At 38.5% G+C, this 19,003-nt stretch overlaps 2 protein-coding genes across 6 annotated transcripts in view; one reads left to right on the forward strand and one right to left on the reverse strand.

Annotated features, from left to right (window-relative positions):
- Positions 1-11,868, reverse strand: part of ATR (ATR checkpoint kinase) — a 38,154-nt gene extending 26,286 nt beyond the window's left edge. The window contains exons 1-13 of the mRNA XM_085233278.1: positions 11,709-11,868; positions 10,347-10,438; positions 8,837-8,980; positions 7,402-8,291; positions 6,508-6,695; positions 5,197-5,391; positions 4,785-4,966; positions 3,968-4,120; positions 3,648-3,846; positions 2,790-3,049; positions 1,156-1,346; positions 982-1,082; positions 505-676 (exon numbers count right to left, since the gene is read on the reverse strand). Coding sequence (XP_085089404.1) covers positions 505-676; positions 982-1,082; positions 1,156-1,346; positions 2,790-3,049; positions 3,648-3,846; positions 3,968-4,120; positions 4,785-4,966; positions 5,197-5,391; positions 6,508-6,695; positions 7,402-8,291; positions 8,837-8,980; positions 10,347-10,438; positions 11,709-11,767 — 2,826 coding nt within the window. The 5' untranslated portion in view covers positions 11,768-11,868. The remainder of the gene's footprint in view (positions 1-504; positions 677-981; positions 1,083-1,155; positions 1,347-2,789; positions 3,050-3,647; positions 3,847-3,967; positions 4,121-4,784; positions 4,967-5,196; positions 5,392-6,507; positions 6,696-7,401; positions 8,292-8,836; positions 8,981-10,346; positions 10,439-11,708) is intronic.
- Positions 11,869-12,094: 226 nt separating this feature from the next.
- Positions 12,095-19,003, forward strand: part of PLS1 (plastin 1) — a 38,505-nt gene continuing 31,596 nt past the window's right edge. Inside the window, exon 1 of one of the 5 annotated variants that reach the window (XM_085233283.1) lies at positions 12,095-12,159. The gene's annotated coding sequence lies outside the window, so the exon portion shown is untranslated. Of the gene's footprint in view, positions 12,238-13,468; positions 13,582-19,003 lie in introns of those variants that run through there. The other 4 variants (XM_010716392.4, XM_010716397.4, XM_010716393.4 and 1 more) reach the window with 4 other exon arrangements.

The following is a 19,003-nucleotide window of genomic DNA, read 5'->3' on the forward strand; positions in this document are numbered from 1 at the left end:
AATAATGGCATTTCATTTTGCAATCAGGGGTTCAGATGCTGCACACAATTCAGAAAGGAACATTCAAAACTAGAGAACTCTGACTTTAATGCTTTTGACTTTAAGCAGAATTTCTGTCTTTAGGTAATTTTAACCATCATTATTATGCTTGTAATAAAGTTTGACTTAAATTCCAAGTTTACATTCTAGCCTCCAGTGACAATGTTATCATATAATGCATAAAATATAAAAACATAAACAGTTCCTCTATGTCAGCATTAAGGCATCTAGGGAATAAAAGAGAAAAGCAATGCTGGTGAAGGAAGAAGACTAATGACAAGATCAAATATTTCCCATTTCCAGAATGTTGTTGTTTTTGTTGTTGTTGTTTTTAAATCATCTCTTTCCTGCCCTATAAGATATTATCTTGTAAAATAGTGTAATGTTTATCTTTAATAACATTTTCAAAACACACAAAAAGAAACTGAATCAATGTCTTTATAAATCACCAACTCTTATTTTTACCTGACAGATAGGTTTCTTGTACTGACTGAAAAAAGCTTGTAGTTTTATGGACTTAGCTACTGCCAGGGACCGAATTTCTGTGTAAGCTGCTCCAGCCACAGAAGCTGACTTGGACAACAAACAATGCAACAAATGCAAGAGGGCAAATGGTACCAAATCTCCTTTTGATGCCCTTAAAAAGCAAGCAAATAAAAAGTAGTTAGAAAGAAAAACAGACACTGCATTAATAAAATTGCTGAACAATAGGTAACTACCATAATGCTAAACTACTCTTCATTGCATATAACTAGCTAGTCGGTACTTGCCACAGTACCACAGAAAAAGAATGATGCAAATTTTATATGCAACAAGAACTTAGCACACTTGCAAAGGACTCTGGACAAAGGTTGAGCTCCAAATAAATAAACTTAACAAAAAGTTACTCTGCCTCACAAACTGACAGTATTTTGCATTTTTCAATGTTTTGTCAAAAATTACCTTCCAATATCTCCTGTTGTGAGAATCAAGGTATCTTTAAGCTCATTATTTCTTGATATTTTGGCATGTGTATAGGCTTCTTTCATTCTTGAAACAAAGAGCTAGATCACATGAAAACAAAACACGTTAGTAAATGAAGTTGAGAAAAACACCAAAAAGTAAATATGAACTCACCTCTTTTATGAATCCTTCTTCAGAGTCTAAGGATTCTAATATGTTCTTTATGCAGTCACTGAGAGCAACTCGTACATCTTTGTCTGGATCTTCCATTAGATTTAATAAAGACCCAATGAGAACCTTCACACTTGACTCATCATTGTTAAAATCCAGATGTTTGCAAAGGTGAGGAACGTTTTCTATAAATGCTATGCAGTATGGGTTGGTAAGGAAAGAAAAAGATATTTTTAATTAGTTTGTTTATTTTTTAAATAAAACAATGATAACAATATCATATTGTCAAATATAACAATGATAAGCACTGAAGCACATACTTATTTCTGAAAAGAGTAAATATTGAGAAACTAAAAAAGCTATACAAAGTTTAGATTTTACCAAGTATTACATCCCTAGGTGTGGCCACAAATCAAAATTAACCACAGTAGTTTAAAAGGATTATCATAACAACATCTAACACTGTCACTGATATCAACTGAAATGCAAAATCGCAGAGGGTCATCGTTGGTGGTGCAGAGTCTGGCTGGAGACCTGTAACCAGTGGTGTCCCCCAGGGGTCTGTGCTGGGTCCGGTCTTGTTCAACATCTTCATCAATGACCTTGATGAGGGGATAGTGGCCACCCTCAGCAAGTTTGCTGATGATACGAAGTTGGGAGGATTGGCTGACACGCCTGAAGGCTGTGCTGCCATTCAGCGAGACCTGGACAGGCTGGAGAGCTGGGCAGTAAGAAACCGGATGAGGTTCAACAAAAGCAAGTGTAGGGTCTTACACCTAGGGAGGAATAATTGCATGCACCAATACAGGCTGGGGGATGAGCTGCTGGAGAGGAGCTCTGCAGAGAGGGACCTGGGCATCCTGGTGGATGACAGGTTGGCCATGAGCCAGCAGTGTGCCCTCGTGGCCAAAAAGGCCAATGGCATTCTGGGGTGCATTAAGAAGAGCGTGTCCAGCAGGTCGAGGGAGGTGATCCTCCCCCTCTACTCTGCCCTGGTAAGGCCTCATCTGGAGTACTGTGTCCAGTTCTGGGCTCCCCAGTACAAAAAAGACAGGGATCTCTTGGAAAGAGTCCAGCGGAGGGCCACAAAGATGGTGAAGGGCCTGGAGCATCTCCCCTATGAAGAAAGGCTGAGTGAACTGGGTCTGTTTAGCCTTGAGAAAAGACTGAGAGGGGACCCGATCCAGGTTTATAAATATCTGAGGTGTGGCGGCCATAGCGGTGAGGCCAGTCTCTTTTCAGTGGTACGTGGAGACAGGACGAGGGGAAACGGACATAAGCTGCAGCATAGGAAGTTTCGCACGAATGTGCGCAAGAACTTCTTCACGGTGAGGGTGACGGAGCACTGGAACAGGCTGCCCAGGGAGGTTGTGGAGTCTCCTTCTCTGGAGATATTCAAGTCTCGCCTGGACGCCTACCTGTGCGACCTGGTGTAGGGAACCTGCTTTGGCAGGGGGGTTGGTCTCGATGATCTCTAGAGGTCCCTTCCAACCCCTACAATTCTGTGATTCTGTGAAAATTTCAAGCACCATCTTAACTACAAAAAAAAAGAAACCCAGCTACACAATAAAACCAACCACCCAAAGCAATATATATAAAAAAGGAATATACAGAAACAGAGTAAAATTAAATCTTACCTAGTTTTATCAAACTGGATACTTTGTTCTCAAGAAGAATAAGAAATGGCTTAAAAACACAGGCTTGCACAGAGCAAGTTTTTTCATGAGCACAAGTCGCAATGAGGCTGTTACATAAAATATCAGAGGTAACATGCTTTATAGCAGAGTCTGCTGAAGGAGGCTGTATACTGAATGTACCAGAAAGACAGCAAGATAATTTCCCAACAGTAGCAGCACAAGCCTCCTTGACTAGATCAGACTCATCTTGGATTTGATTTCTGAAATTGACATAAAAACAAAACCATTTTAATAAATTAAGCAACCTATTAAACACAGAAATTTAGATATCTACATTGTCTGGATTCTCTAAACTATACTGAGAACATTATAGGACAATTTAAGGATCTGCTTTACTAGATTATATTTCTCCTTTTGAACTAATTTCAAATTTATCTTAAATGTCTGAAGCCATATTGGCCATAGTGTGCTTGAAACATTAGAAATAAACTGAAGACTATAGACAACAGAACAGAATAGGGCAAGAAACACATACAAAAGGAAAAGAAACTGGAAAGATTTTAAAAAGATATATGTACAAATACATATTTTACTGACAAAGACATTCCTTTTCCCCTCATAAGTTTTAATTTGTTGTTTAGAAATGGGGCCTCCAAGTAGCAAAGTAACTTGTACACTCATCTGGTAAGTGAATACTGGCTTTTCTTCATGTATACACATTCTGTTGATATTTCTTAGGAGTTCTAAAACTTAAGTCTACTAAACTCTGGATGAAATTTATTTCAATGCTTATAATTAATTCCTTATACATGCTGTTTTGTTCATGCATGGAAAGAGAAAAGATATATTAATACATACAAAAGAGCCTTCGGAATCATACTGAAAGACTGCACGCTTGGTGGATGAAGCAGGAAAGAGAATCCTTTCACACAAGTAGCCCGAATTACTTCATGGGGACTTTGTAGTGCCCAGTAGTAAATGGATTTTCGCCAATCCAGATGAATGTTTCTTGGGAAGAGAGATAGAAGGAACACACAACGTGACTGAGTTTGAGGTGCTGAAGGAAAAAAAATATATATATTGTACATTATTGTTAATGATTATGATAGGGCAAAGAAAGCTATTTTACTGTAGTGCAATCATTTTTGAGAGACATTTAGATAATTTAACATACTTACAGAAATTTTGTGCAGTTTTTTGACTCAAAACTAGAAGATCAGTCCCAAAAGCAGATGTTTTAAAAGAATCATCATCAGGATGGCTGCAAATCCAAGGTAGAGACAGCAGTCCACATATATTATCAAGAATCTGATCACTCAGTGGAATTTTTACTAGTGAGGGGTTTTAAAAAAAAAAAAAGACATCTTTTTATGTAAGCTGAATAGATGCTTATTATGTTTTTAATTTACTAGAGAACGTTATTTTTCTTCCTATCAACAAAGAATAGTATTGATACTCCTAAATATTGACATTCTACTTACAATAATGCAGTCTTATATCAAAATAATATAAAAGCCTCCTGAAACAGCAGCATGTAATACATGAGCAGGAGAATACATGTAATTTAGTTATCTCTGGATTTGTAGGAAGACTTCCAGGTGGACTTTGGGATGGCTAGTAAGCTGAACTCACAATGCCACTTGAATCTTAGAAGATTGACTGTTTTCCATGCTCTTAGCTTCTTTAAAAAATACACAAAACAACTGACCAGCCTACATGAATTCCTCATATTTTTGGTACACTGTTAGCATGCTAAGTTTCAATTAAAGCAATCAGAAGCTTTGAAATTTTTGAGTGAAATAGGTAGTATAGCATGCCACTTGTGTGTTTCAGAAAGAAAAGTGATTAAAGATTACTTTGTTACACATATTCACTTTCTCCATATAGTGTCTTGTTGAGATGAAATCAAAAGTACAGACAAACAGACTTGTAAATCATGTTCAAAAAGTGATGAAAACAAAGCTCTTAAAAATAGAAATTTGGATTTTTTTTTACCTTGTGCATACAGCAAAGCATCAAAGATTTTCACTGCTCTGTCAATCACTTGTTCTAGGTTAACCATCTTTGTAGCAGCCTCTAACAGGCTCCCACACACTTTTACTACTCTTGTGATAAAGTCAGAGGAAATCCACGTGAATTGTATATTCTCTACACAATCCAAGGAGTATGGATCCACACTGTTAAAAATAGAAATGATACAATCAATACAACAGATTATAAACATTTAATATTGTATTGCTTCTAAGAGAAATTGCTATGTTATTGTTATGTTACATATGTTACTATTCCTCTTCAAAACAAGCAGGACTTGCCCTGATAAATGGGGAAGTATCAAAGTAATTTACACAAATCATAGTAACAATTACAAAGCACTATTTGTCTCATGGTTTCAGCTTGGAAGCTTTACCTGCTAGAATTTGTTGGGGGAGAACAATGAACTACACACAGCGCAGCTAGCTGCAGAATTATGGCAATTCCTTCTGCAGCCTGAAGAATATTCGCTGTCAGACTTTCTTTCTCGAGGACAGATATTAAGGATGTGGCTTTCTCTGTGATGGCATTCCAAAGTGTGCTCTTCAATTTCATGTTTACAGGGCTAAGTCTGTAATTTGATCATATTGATTATTTTCAAACACAAAAGTCTGTTTTCAGTGGTTACTCCCTGCCTCCTACACCACCAGAAAAGAGCAATCATCACAGCAAAAATAGCTAACCCATGTTGGACTGCAGGATTAGGAAATTAACAACGGAAACTTCACTTTAAATAAGTTCTTTGAGAGAATCAGATGTTAATTCTAAAATCGAGCATGAAGCTACTTAGACTTATCTGAATGGCTATAAAGGCATAGTCTTGTAAAATCATGATGACCAAGGTGTTTCCTGATGACCAGAACCTCAGTCCCTGAGTAAGTCTTCCTTGAGTCCATTTCTAGCCACACAAGGCACAAGAAAACATCTGGGAACAGCCAACATATATTTAGCAAAGGAAAATAATGCCCAAGTAATCTGATTCCTTTCAACAATAAGATAATTTGCTCTGTAGAGGAGAGCTGCTTGTTAAAGGGGACATGAACTAGATAGGCAAGCAGCTTTCCAGAAGAAGACTGAGTGGATCTGTGGTAAGTTGAACACGAGAGAGCAGTGCGTCCTTGTTGCAAAGAAGGTCAACTTCATACAGGATTGTATTATCAAAAACAAAGGCTAATCAAAGTCTTCTCATTTGAGAGATCACATCTTGAATGCAGCATGCTACAGCTGGTATTGAGTGCCCAAGTACAAGAAAGAGATCAATATGGTGGAGAAATTCCAAGACAATCAAGGAGCTGAAGCACAAAAATAGGGGAGGTCAGGAAAACCGAGTTTGTTCATCCCTGAACAACCTATTCTAACTAAACTTGCTATGAACAGATCCAGGTTGACAGAATAGCTAGGTACATTATTCTGTCACTCGGTAAGCATTCTCTCAACTTTTTGGTTTTCAGTATGTATAAATGAAAACAGTACATACTAAAAACAAAAATACAGGTTTCAATTGAAGCTTAGCTTAAAAATCACCTATTGATTCTAATCCTTCAAATCTAATCATTTAAACCTTCTCCCAGAAGGAGAATCTTTCACAGAGCCTGTTACAGTTATGAAGAAACTTCTTCCTCAGAAAAAAAAAAAAAGGTTATTATTCCAAATGACAATAAAAGTGGTTACTGAATGAGCAGCATACACTACTGGTGCAGGCGATTTCTTTGGATGCTTTGCTGGTAGGCTTAGTCGCAGTCTTTTCTCTGGAACTTCATCACTGCTGCTGCTCCACCCATTAGTGTCAGAAGTATCTAGCTGGCTCTGATGAAGCTCCTGAAAGATTTCTTCTGTTTGTGCTTTTAATACTGTATAAAGTGGACTCACCAGATACTAGAACATACAAACAAAAGCACCACAAGGTATTTGGGAAGCAACGCATAACACACATTATATTACTATTTCTGACTGAAAATTTCATAATTAAATGGTAACATTGATGGTCAAAGACATCTCTGTAAAAGAATCTTAATTACACAATGAAAACTTTCAGAAGTGACGAAGTTTCTTGCATTCCCACCAAACGGAATGCAGCTCGTTTGGATGTCTGCTAGCCAGATTCTATGGCAAGAATTTGGAAACAAAGTTGTTAAAATGCACATAAATTTAAGAGATAACAGATATGATATGCATATAAGTGCATGAGTAGACAGAACTCTCAGTGCATCCACATTTCATTATTTTAATATAATCCTGTCTTCTTGTCCCCAGTAAGTACAACTAAAAGCACTCAGAGAGCAAGAGTAGCTCAGCTGTTTAATGGAAATTGCACATTAAGCTGCCCTTATTTGAGCCTATTCTGTGCCTTATTCCCCTATAATACCACACTTGTAAACAGATTCTTGTGTCTAGACAGCCTTTTCAATAGTTCAATAAATCTGAAAAAGATAGGGTTCAGCTACATCCAACTAAAGAACTCTAACCTGCAAAAATAGATGAAACAGATGAGAAACAAAGAAGGAATCAATCTAATTAAACAACTAATAGAATGTTTCCTGGATTTTCTTCTTTGTACAGATAATTTTAAAAATTAACGTACCTCTTGTTCTTCCTGAGTTCCAAGCACACTCACAAAAACTCTGCATATGGTATTGACATGGACTTTTCTTACTTGTACAGCAGATTCATAGCCTGGTGGAACAAACTCCAGAAAATATTGCAGTATATGGCAAAAAGCAGCTTTCAGTTTTTCAGAATGAAGACACATAAAAATATCTCCTTCAAACAGTGCACAAAGCTTCTCTAGTAGCATATTCAAATAGACAGGTTCAATATTTTTGTAAGAATCTGCGTCAAAAGGCATCAACGTTTTAACCAATTGTAAAAATGGTTCTCCACAGAGTTCCAGTTCTTCAGTATCCATTTCAAGTGCTGAATGTAGAATTCCAAAAAAGACTGTGAAGAAAACACTGGCCAGCTGTTCTGGAGGTCCTCCCAAATGAATTAATTTTATTAAAAACTTCATTGCCAAAGCTTTAACTTTCGGACAACCATACTCTAACAGGGAGCAGCCTATTCCCCAGAGAACAGTATCTTGTCTTACAAAAAATACATCTGCAGCAATATCCATCAGGATAGACAACAATATAACTTCCAGACACTCTACATTGGGCATACCCATCAGGTGTAATGGTGCTAATCTTAAATATCCCACATTGTCACTTGAATTGCTTGAAAATCTCTTTACAATCACCGGCCATACCAGCACATCTCCCCAGAGCTGCTTTTGTGTGTCTCTTTCATGCAGGAAGATTAAATCTTGGAAAAGCTGTAGCAAGTCTTTTGTTAGTATTTCAAAGATGGAACAACTTCTCATTTTAAACAGAAAAAGTAAAGAGCAAATGACATCGGAGATGTTCTTGTGCAACATGATACAGTTTGGAGTCGCAGCAATTCGGAGAAGTCTTGTTATGATCCAATTACTAAATTCTAGGGCAATAAAAAGAAACAGTACACAGAAAATTATTAAGATGAAAGCCAAAGCTTTCTACTCTTAATAAAAGAGTACCTCCTTGAGAGCAAAGTTACTCATCGTAAAATAAATGAATAAATAAATAAATACAGTGATGAAATAAAGGCATGTAAGCTTAGTAAACATAAAGCATTTCTTCAGCAGCAGATCTTGCTGAAAAAGGAGCAAGAAGAAAAAAAAAAGACTGATTTTAGAATAGGTTATTTGATACATTTTGCTCCATGACAAAGAAATCTTCAGGAAACACTATGTTATGGGATAGCTCATCAATATGAGATTAAGCAACAGTGCTGAATAAGGACAAAGTCTGTTCTGATAAACATCCATTATCACAAGTGCAAACCAAATTACAAAAAAAGAAGTCTATCATAAGATTCAGATACATAATAGTGATCTTCTGAATTTCTCTTCTCTACATTTTTGTTCTTTCATATGATCCCATTGGCAAAAGTAATTAAATCCTGGAAATACCAGTTTTCAATACTGACATCTTCAAACTCACCAATGCAATTGCATTCTGTTTCCTCTTGACTTGCATTGACATTTACAAACATAAGGGGAGAAGATTTCATGATATGTTGAATGAAATCTAGTAGCATTACAGAACTTGGCTGTGAATCTGATTTCTTAATGAGTTCCAGAGCAACTTAAAAAAAAAAAAAAAAAAGAACTCTGAATTAATATTACAGTGAAATCAACTTCTGTAATTTTGGTCATATCTAAAACAAGCAAATGATAAATTTGTTATATAACACATTATGATATGGTATCAAACCTGTATAGTTATCAATTCTGAGTATACCTTATTATTGAATGAAAAAGATTTTATGGTTATTGTAAACCCTGTAAAGGACGCCACAAAATATGAATAAAAATATAAAATTACTCAGCATATTACCCATTAACACTACACTCATTAATTTAGTATGGTATCTAGCTCTTTGATTATTGAAAAATAGCTGAGAGATAACACTTCAATTTTCAGTTGGTTCTCCCTAGATTTATGATCTAGAAAAAAAAATAATTCAGCATTGTTTACAAAGCTGCAAGTTATAGTTTGAATGTAAGCTTACAGAATCAAAGAATTTAAAGTGCTGCTATACTGCTCTCTTAAAACAGATAACTGAACACTTCAGTTACCCAGTTCTCACACGCTTAAATAAAGAGCACAAGGAGAAAGAAATTTAGATAGGAATTAAGGAAAAAAAGTTACATAGTAAAGATAAACTACTTGCAAATTTAAAAGCAATACCTAAAACAGTCTGGCTTTTCGTTTTTATTCTTCCCTCTCAGGAACAGAAGAGAGTTCACAAATATCTTATCTGAACAGTAACATAACACTTAAAATGACCACTTCACTAGATAAAACGCATCTTACAGAGACAGCTACATGAAAATATCTCTCGCAAACAGTGTACAATAAATATTTTTGTATATATGCAATATATTTTAAAATTCATTTTAATATATTTATTAAATATTTAAAATGTAATATTTAAAATACATTTTAATATAGATATTAAAGATTACATTACACTGAGTCTCCTTAAAGAAAACGTAGAAAAAACTCTAAATGCCAGATTTCTAGAGTCTGTATTTCACAATTAACCAAAATACTGTTAAACTACTTCAACAATTGGAACCTTAACATGATTGAAGGACGAATTACTACCCTAAAAATTAAAAGTCATAGTTTTTACATCAAAGCATTTCAATTCTTGAAGACCTTGTGAATATTAGGATTTACAAGCTACATTACTCAATTAGCAATCACTTCAGATAAAAAAAATTCTGAGCATTTATATTCACTTTTTTTTTTTACTGTTATACATTTGTCTCAAGTTATTTCATAGCAAATATTTAAACATGCAGGTTATTAAAAAAAATAAGACATAGACAGTACTGCACTGAGTACGAATCTTTGTTGAAATAAGTTGCAATTTGGGTCTGTGTTGAATTACTTAAAACTTACATCAGGTTATCATTTGAGATACTAGATATGCAATACTTACCCACATCTACATCTGTAAGAATTCTGTCAATGAATTGGCAGAGTATTTGTCTTGGTTTCTGAACAACTGTATTGTATTCTTCTGGACTAGCACTAAAATTAAAAGCATGATATTTTATCTATTTTAAAATACAAAATAATTAATGTCCATCTCAACAACACAGCATTAAACACTAAAATGGATCATTTTCTTCTAGAAGTTTTCAAAAAGAAATGCCATTGTTTTTCTTGCTTTAGCGACCAGAGTATTTTAAGCTCTTCTCTTCCCTCCTTTTCCTAAGTAAAAAGCTGTATGAAATGCTGAAAGCCATTTAACTTTGTTATGCAATTATTTTTGATATACATTACACACAATTCTGATCTATTAAGGTCACACACTACTACAAAGCAAAGCAGATTTAGTATAGAAAAATAAAATTAAGAGCTTGTTTTTCTTATGAATTAACAAAATTATTCAACAGGCCAGCAACAGGTATGCAACGCAACAGGTGCCAACAGCACTTCTCAGGTAACTAAGATGTCAATACCTAGGTTAGATCAAAATGTCAATGTATATTCACACCTCCATGTCACCCAGTAGTCTAGCACAGAACAAAGCTGCACTCTTGATTGTGCCATAAAACATTAGAGCCAAACATTTATTCTCTCTACAGATGGAGAAGATGCATGCCCTAGTTGTGAAAAGCTCCTATGCTGCTTTCACTTTAATCTAGAGCAGCTTCAGTCAAGTGAGCCAGTCAACAGCAACTTCCCACTTGAGAGAACGTGTGTAGTAAATGACTGCAGTGCCTAGAAGCCTCAGTTCATCCCACCTTGTACAATGCAGAGTGCAGACAGGGTAGGGACCGTGAATAGCTCCAGAGAAGCCACAATGGTTGGATGCCTGGCACGCTTGTGAGAACCTTATACACCCATCTAACACTATAAACAATCTATCTTAGAAGCTGAACAACAGTGAACCAAAGTAGTAACTTGCATGCATTCGACCAATACACCACGGAAGATTAACTTTGCTTAGTAAATTGCCTCAAGAGGCAAAGAATGCAAGCTTCAGCTCTTCCCCCCTACAATACAGCATCTATGTAACAGTCCTGGTGCTACTTGTAGGTGAAGACGCTTTAACTGCCAGCAAAGCCTCGCTGTAAGCAGCACGGAGGACCTCGGTAAACTCCCTTTGGCTTCCCCCAGGCTCGGCCCAGGAGGAAGGCAGTGCTCTAGGGGGCGAGAAGACGACAGAAGGGCAGAACGACGCGGGCCGAGCCCCAGAGCCCTCATGGAGTGGCGCGGAAGAACCCCGCCCACCAGAACTAGGCCTTCCCCGAAGGCCCCCATGCCTAAGAGGACCGAGCCAGGCCAACCCTACCTAGCGAGCTCCCGCAGCGCCGGGATCATGGATGCCATCTCCAGGCCCTGCTCGGCCATAGCTCCGGCTTTGAACCGCGCCGCCAAGGCGGGAACGGCGGGAACGGCGGGACGGCGGCCGGCAGGGCCCAAATCGCCTCAATCAAACTCACGGTGCTCCTCCGCGCCACCCCGCGGCTATGCCGCGCCTAACAGCCTCGTCCCTAGGCTGCACCCTGCCGCCCCCAGAGCCTGCCAGGGCTACCGGCGGCTCCGCTACCCGCAAGCGCCCGAATCCCTGCCGCGCGCCACACCGCCGCGGCGCGGCGCCGACTCCCACGGTCCGCATCCCCTCAGGCGGGAGGTACCCGACAGCGGTCCTGCCCCTCCGCCCCGCCATTGGCCTCCCGCCCGCCCCGCCTCGTCCCGCGGACGGCAGGTGGCCGTGCTGAGGGAGGAGGCGGCGGCTGCAGGCGAGTAGCGGGGCGGGAGTGTCTGGTGGTGCGGGACTCGGTGCTCACCGCTCCTGACGGCAGCGGTGAGGAGTGCGCGTAAGAGGCTGTTATCCTTTATTCCCAGAGTTGTTACTCGCTGCGCGCGGTTCTTTGAGAGCGGTTCTGTGTCTCGGGGCTGCGGGCCCCCGGCATTCTGTGAGTCGTGTGTGGGGCTGCGGGAAGGGCAGCCTCGAGTGGACTCGGGAGGAGCCCCGTCCTTCGTGTGGGTGTCGGCTTTGCCCTTCGGGGCTGAAATACAACCCTTTCTCAGGGTTCTGGTTCTGCTGCCTGCTTGCACTGGGATGTGGCAGTCTTGTGTGTAAAAGGGTTTGGGGAATTGTGTGTGTGTTATGGTTATGATTCGTTACTGATGGGTGTCTTTAGGGAACCTATTGCTAATCAACTTTTTCTTTAATAAACAGTTTTTAACTTGAAAAACATGTGTAGGCTATTTCATAAAGCTCTTCTGATGATGTTTCTAAGGTGGCTAATATAAGATGGACCTATTTGGAATGCTTTAAGAAACTTTATGGAGCCTATTTGAGTTTTATATTTGTTTTCCAACAAATATTTTTTCTTCATAATGTTCTGAGAGCCTTCTGGGAGCGGTTGCTAGCCAGGAAGCAAATGCTCCACAGCTGTGTGTAGTCTAGTAATCTTCAACCCTCCACTCAACCTTCCTTCTCACTTTGCTGGAGCACGCAGTGAGTAGCTCAATAAACTCTTAATTTATCTTCCTTATCCCATTATTTTATGGTGCTTATGTTGTCTTTGCTCTCAGGAGAAGTGAAAGGTGTTTTTATTTATTTATTTATTTATTTATTCACAGGAGCAGAATGACTCACTACTATTGAAAACAGTGGTTTGTTTTTTGTTTGTTTGTTTTTTAGACCATTCTTCTCTTCTAATGTAGCATTCACGTTGGTGAAATGAGCCTTAGGTGTGCTGAGCTTGCAGCTTGCAGAACTCAGGGAATCCATGCAGGAAAGCAGAGTTAAGTATTGAACTAGTGTGTGTGATACTGACAGGCTTCATGCCTGGCTGACTTCCCCTCACCCTTGGACTGCCCAGTCACTTGTTAGTTGTATGGTACTTCCACACCCAGGCTTCTTTTTGGCTTTCGTTTTCAATTTATCAGGTACTTCTGTAGATCACTGCAGCCTCTTAGTTTAAGACACTGTATGGGGCTGCTGAATTACGGCCTGAACCTCTGATTAATCACCTGAGGTGAGCAATGAGTCAGCCGCGGGAGCACAGGTGAAGGCAATTCACCTGTGCTGCAGGAAGGGGTGGAGCCTGGCTGCACCTCTCCTAGACCCATTTAAGAGCTGACTGCCAGTGGGGAAGGATCTCTTCTGGAGATCTGCTCCACTGGAGTCTATTTCGCGAGCTTAGGATAGGGTAAGTGTCTTTCTTTTCCTACTCTAGTATAATAATTAAATCAGCCTAACTCCTGGATATACTATACTATCTGTATATTCATTGATTGTACAGACACCAAGTGATGCTGGCTTTACCTTGGAGCAGCTGATCCCAGAGCACAGAAGCATGTTCACTGCACTTTCATTACCTCTGTTAACCAAATTCTGATGTAGATTTACAATTCATATTTGGGTTCATCTCTGTGGATGTATGAGATGTTTCTGTTGTTATAGGGATAAATCTCAACTGTCTCTTGCAGGCAGATATAAGTGATTATGTTAGGATTTTTAAACACCTACACATGTTTAATGATGCCTACATGAATTGTGAAACTTGACCACTACCCAGGCTGCGCATGGTGGTCAAAGGAAATGTGGCAAGCTGTGCACTGAGTTCCTCTTGAGCTGGGCTGAGTGGTTTTGTGCAATATCAAGGTGTGCTTATGGCTTATCACATGTGTGGCTGCTGTAATTGTGCCTGACTGTATGATTACTTGAAGACAGATTTCCATATATAGTCATGGAGGTGGTTGTCAGATTGGATGACTGACCTTTGAACATATTGCCTTGTTTCTGCACACTATAAAAATGAGCATTCTGGAAAGCTCTGCTTTTAATATGTGCCTGTGCTGAGCAATCAACTTATCTAGAGTGAAGGGGCGCAGGTTAGAAGTATATCCAGACCTCAATATTGATGTGACAACTTTTGTTTTAAAAAATAATTGCAATAGCAAAGCTGCTAAGGGCTAGACTGGACAGATCTTAGTCCTGCAAGCATTTTTTGTGGTGTGGATAAATGTCCTTATGTACTTAAGACTGTTAGTGTAGCAAAAGTAAACACTGGTGTAATTTGGAGAGAATATATTAGATTATATATTCTTTGGTAATCTGTCATGTAACAAAGCAGTAATGACTGAGCTTTTCCATTGTATGCAACCACCACTACTAAAAGCTAGCAACTGTGAGGAAACTCATGGGGATGTGTGTTTTTTTTTTTTGTACCAGTGTTAGAACACTGAGACTTCAGGATCTGATAGTTGTTGAAGAAAGCAAGATGCTTGGAATTCACTTCTGAAGGGCAACATTTGCAGAATCTTAAATGCCATTTAAAAAACAAACAAACAACAACAAAACCCAGAATGAGAGAATGTAGCTGCTGTAATAATTTCTTGGGAAATTTTTTTTTCCATAGTTTAATTGTCTGTGCAAGTTAAATTCTTTAAATACCTAGCTAAAGTAATGCTTAAAAGTACTTTAATAGTGTGTAAAAATCTGTATTAGTTGTGCTAGGAGGCAATGGCATTTAAAATGTAATTTAAACTAAATTTGTATGAGAATACTGACATTCAGCAGTACCATGGACAGCTTTTGTCAACAATTATTTTTCCATAACTTAGTACAGAAACTAACAAAATGGAGGACGGGGGAAGGGGAGTCGCCCTTCTTTACTTTAACTGTCTTTATTATTTTTAAAGTAAAAAAAAAACTGATGCCTGTGTGTCTTGGAACACTGTTCCTTTTGGAGAAGATTACATTCCTTGCTGAATAATGTAGTACTTAGAGCTTTTGCTGCTCTGTGGAGATTGGGTCAACAGAATGGACAAGAATTTGGCAGCAAGTAATATGGAAACGTCTAAATCAAAAAGGTAGTACCAGTTACCCTTGCATTCAATGCTTCATGTAAAGTTAAAATGTGTGATGTTTAGTTGCCTCCTGTTTTACTGCAGTTAACTAAAATATTTTCATAGCATACACCAGGATGTGTGGAATGCTTCATTTCTATGATAATTTTCCCAAGGAAACTAAAAAAAATAAATCACTAGATCTTCATAAATGGATTAAGCAAATGTAGAACAGAGTATGGTGAGTAAAAGGATCTGATCCTAGCAAACAGGATTATTACTGCAGAAGGCTCTAATGTGCTGTGCTGGACAATAAGGAAATAATTGATGGTGAATGTAGTGCTAGAAACAGTACTTAGCTAAGTGACTCCAGCTGCTATAGTGAAGCAGTACCTCTCATCTAAAAATTACTTTTGAAGGTATTCTGTGTAGGATGCCATGTCAAGGCTGAAGTTAATTCATGATATTCAGTGAATGAACAGCTGACTGATGGTTGCAATGTGATATGCAAAAGGGTATTAACAAGAAACCCAAACTATGGTTAGTCAGACCAAGTTGAATAGGGATCAAGGGTTCTAGGTTACTGGTAAAACCAGTTCTGCATTGCAGTCATGTCCTATCACTTATTAAGGAGTATTTAATCGTCACTGCAGCTATGCATTTAAAGAACAGATGCAAAATTAAATGGCAAGGGTGACTTCTCTGTTATCCAGTGGATTGCATTTGTGATAAAATGGCTAATTGCACGACTACAGCTTTGATTCATACTAAATGTCACTTAGGACCTCATTACGTACCTTATTATTTGTTTCATTTCTTCTACAGAGATTTCTGAGAAGAATTAAGGCAGTACCTCACAGCAGCTCATCAGTGAGGCTGGTATTGCTCAGCTTCAGAAAATAAATAATGCATAATGTAGATTAAGTCCTTGTACGTGCATGCTTTTGGTAGAGAAGGGATTATCAACCCACTTATGGGGCTCCCTTGGAGATATGTTGTTAATAACAATGATAATAGCAAAAAAGAAAGTGCTGGATCCAATATAATCCAATTGTATTTGCTGAAAATGTATTCATCTTTTCATTTTGTTAATAATCCTTCATACATTTCAGAATGCACTTCTGAATGCTTGCATCTTGTTCTCAGAAGGAAGCAGAGTTTGGGCTAAACAAGATTTGGCGTGAGCAAGAAAACTGCATTCGTCTTTTTGCACGTGTCATGCTCTTACTCTTTTTATCACCAAATAATATTGATGGATCAGTAACAACATTTTTCTGCTCAGTGTATTTTTTTAGTTGTCTTGTATTTACTAAGTAAATTAAGATCAAGGCACTTCAACTCAGGAGGATTAATCCACATCAACTAATCCTTTCTCAACAAACTAAGCATATGTTCCACGAGCAATTGGGTGCTGCTGTAATCTGTGCTCCCCCAGAAATGCTTGGTCAGGTGTTACTGAGAGTGGTACTGAGAGGCTTCCAGCTGGACTCCTCAGCTGCAGGACGGAGTGGTGGGAGAGCAGGAAGGCTTCTCCCTCAGTATGTGAATGAGAAATAATAAAAGTAAATATTTCTGTGCCGTGTTTAACAATTCAAAAATAGGATTTAAGGATAGATCGCCATTTAATTTTGGAGTATTAATTTGGGGGAGCTTAAAAATGAGTTATTGTCATAAGCTCATGCTGTGCAGTGTGTCAGTGAACGACATGATAGGCTTGTACAACTTTTGTAAGGGTCAAGGGGATGAGAAGCCACTCAGTGCAGACTTGCAGCTAATTTAAAATCCTGAATGTTTGCTTATTTAGCTAAAATATGGATAAAATAAAAATCTTGAAAGCTTTATTTTAGAGATGTTTTGTGAAAGAGCTGGTCACAAGACAGTGTATATGAGGGCTGATCACAATTAAGTTTTTAGCTACTATTTTCATTTCTGAAGGTGTGGAAATTTGCTTTCCATGTGCTAAGAGAAGTGTTGTGATAAGAGAAATACTAAATATTTTACTTGGAAGCATCAATCACTGTTTGAAAAGACTGAACTGTTTTCTGGCAGTTTTGGAAAACAGTGCAGCATTCAATTGTTACTACTGGATGGTAATTTAAAATGCCTAACAACCTAATTATGAATACATAGGCAGGTGTTAATTTTGTGTTCTGCTGTGTGAGGTAAGTGGTACGTGCTTAAAGGTTTGCAGAGGCTTTTATCTGTCCGTCATCTGTGTCCTATACTAAACTGGGATGGAGAAGGTGTTAAAATTTTTCTTGTTCCTGTTGGATTCCCATGGAGCCTGTTGCCTTGCCAGCTTTGGGTTAATGTAGGCTTCTACATGATACCTATGGGACTCGCAAATCAGGGACAAACTTTCTTCTGTATTACAGAAATACGAACCAAATACCAAGAGGAAAGCCCTGGAAATAAGGTTAGAGGAAAGCTCAGAGGAAAAATGGTGTCTTACCAACCTTTCTCAAATACCCATCCTAGCAAAACTAGGTTTTCCAGGTTGGAAAAACACTCTTAATCTTCAGAAGTGGATAGGTACCTTTTAAATTTCAAGCAGTTGTTTTGGAATACAGATGTATCTTGCAGTTAAGTTTATTCAGCTTGGGTTAGACGTTGGTGCTTGGGAGTGTTTGCTTATTGCCAGCCCAAACTATTAAAAAACAATTGGAGAATTTGTCTAAGCTCAAGGAAAAGTTCTTGCCTGAGCATCAGAAATAAATTTTTATTCTTAAATCAGATCTCCTAACCATATGATCCCATGACTTTGGTTCTGAACAATTTAGTTCACGTACTTTGCAGAGAAATATCTTTCTTTTTCTCTTCCAAATGTGACTTAAAATGCCCATTGCACATTTTCTTCTGGCCTACTTAAGAACAACAGTAAGAATGAACGAACTTTGTGTGCTTTGGATACTCTTCTAGTTTAGAAGCTAAGACAAAACTCTGTTCAGTTCTGGTCACTCCCATTTCCTGCTTTGCTCCTTTTAGCCCCTGCACTTCAGCAGCACAGCTCTGTAAGACTGTGAGCTCACAGATGGGCAGCACTTACATCCGTGGCGTCTGCAGCAACTGGGAGGCTTTAAGTGGCTGCTGGTTGCTTTTGCCACATTCTGTGGAAGACCCTCCTTTTCTCTCCAGCTTGGCCAATGAAGAAAGAAAAGCAAAAATAACCTATGAATTTTCCATGACAGAAAATCCTGGCGTGGTTGTGGTGTAGTAGCTGATCAGTCTAATCTTCTAATAATCTTTTGAACCATGTAGAGTTGAACAAGGGATTAGCAGGTAATAGAGAGCTGTTTTGCCCTCAGACAATTAATGAAAACTTAAAATGCTCTAGAAACACAGAACAGCTTGGTGCTGTTTAGTGACTGCAATTAACTGGCATCTAAAAGATACCAGGATGGAGATGGAATTGCTGAGGAGAATGAATGTGCGCTTGTTGTTACTCTTAATGATCTTCACATGATTAACTTCTGGGGTGACCTTAAGACTAAGTTCATTAGTAAGAGTTAGCCAGCATCTCTTTCTGGTATTTGTAGCAGCTGAAGGGTTCTGCTGCAGAGCCTGGCAGGGCACACACACTGACAGATAAAGGCGGTGGTTTTCTCTAGGGTGCTGCAGCTGCATTTCTCCTCCTGCCTCTTGGGCTGTTTGTTCATTAGTAGATTTGTTCCTAATTTTGCCTTATAAGTTAGGTGCTAACTCAATGTTATTTTAACACTCAGAAAAAAAAAAGATCCATGATGTTCCAGCTGACCTGAGAAAAAGATGTATTGCTTTAAG

Source organism: Meleagris gallopavo, chromosome 11 (genome assembly GCF_905368555.1).
Source record: "Meleagris gallopavo chromosome 11, MGAL_WU_HG_1.1, whole genome shotgun sequence".
NCBI classification, from domain to species: Eukaryota; Metazoa; Chordata; class Aves; order Galliformes; family Phasianidae; genus Meleagris; species Meleagris gallopavo.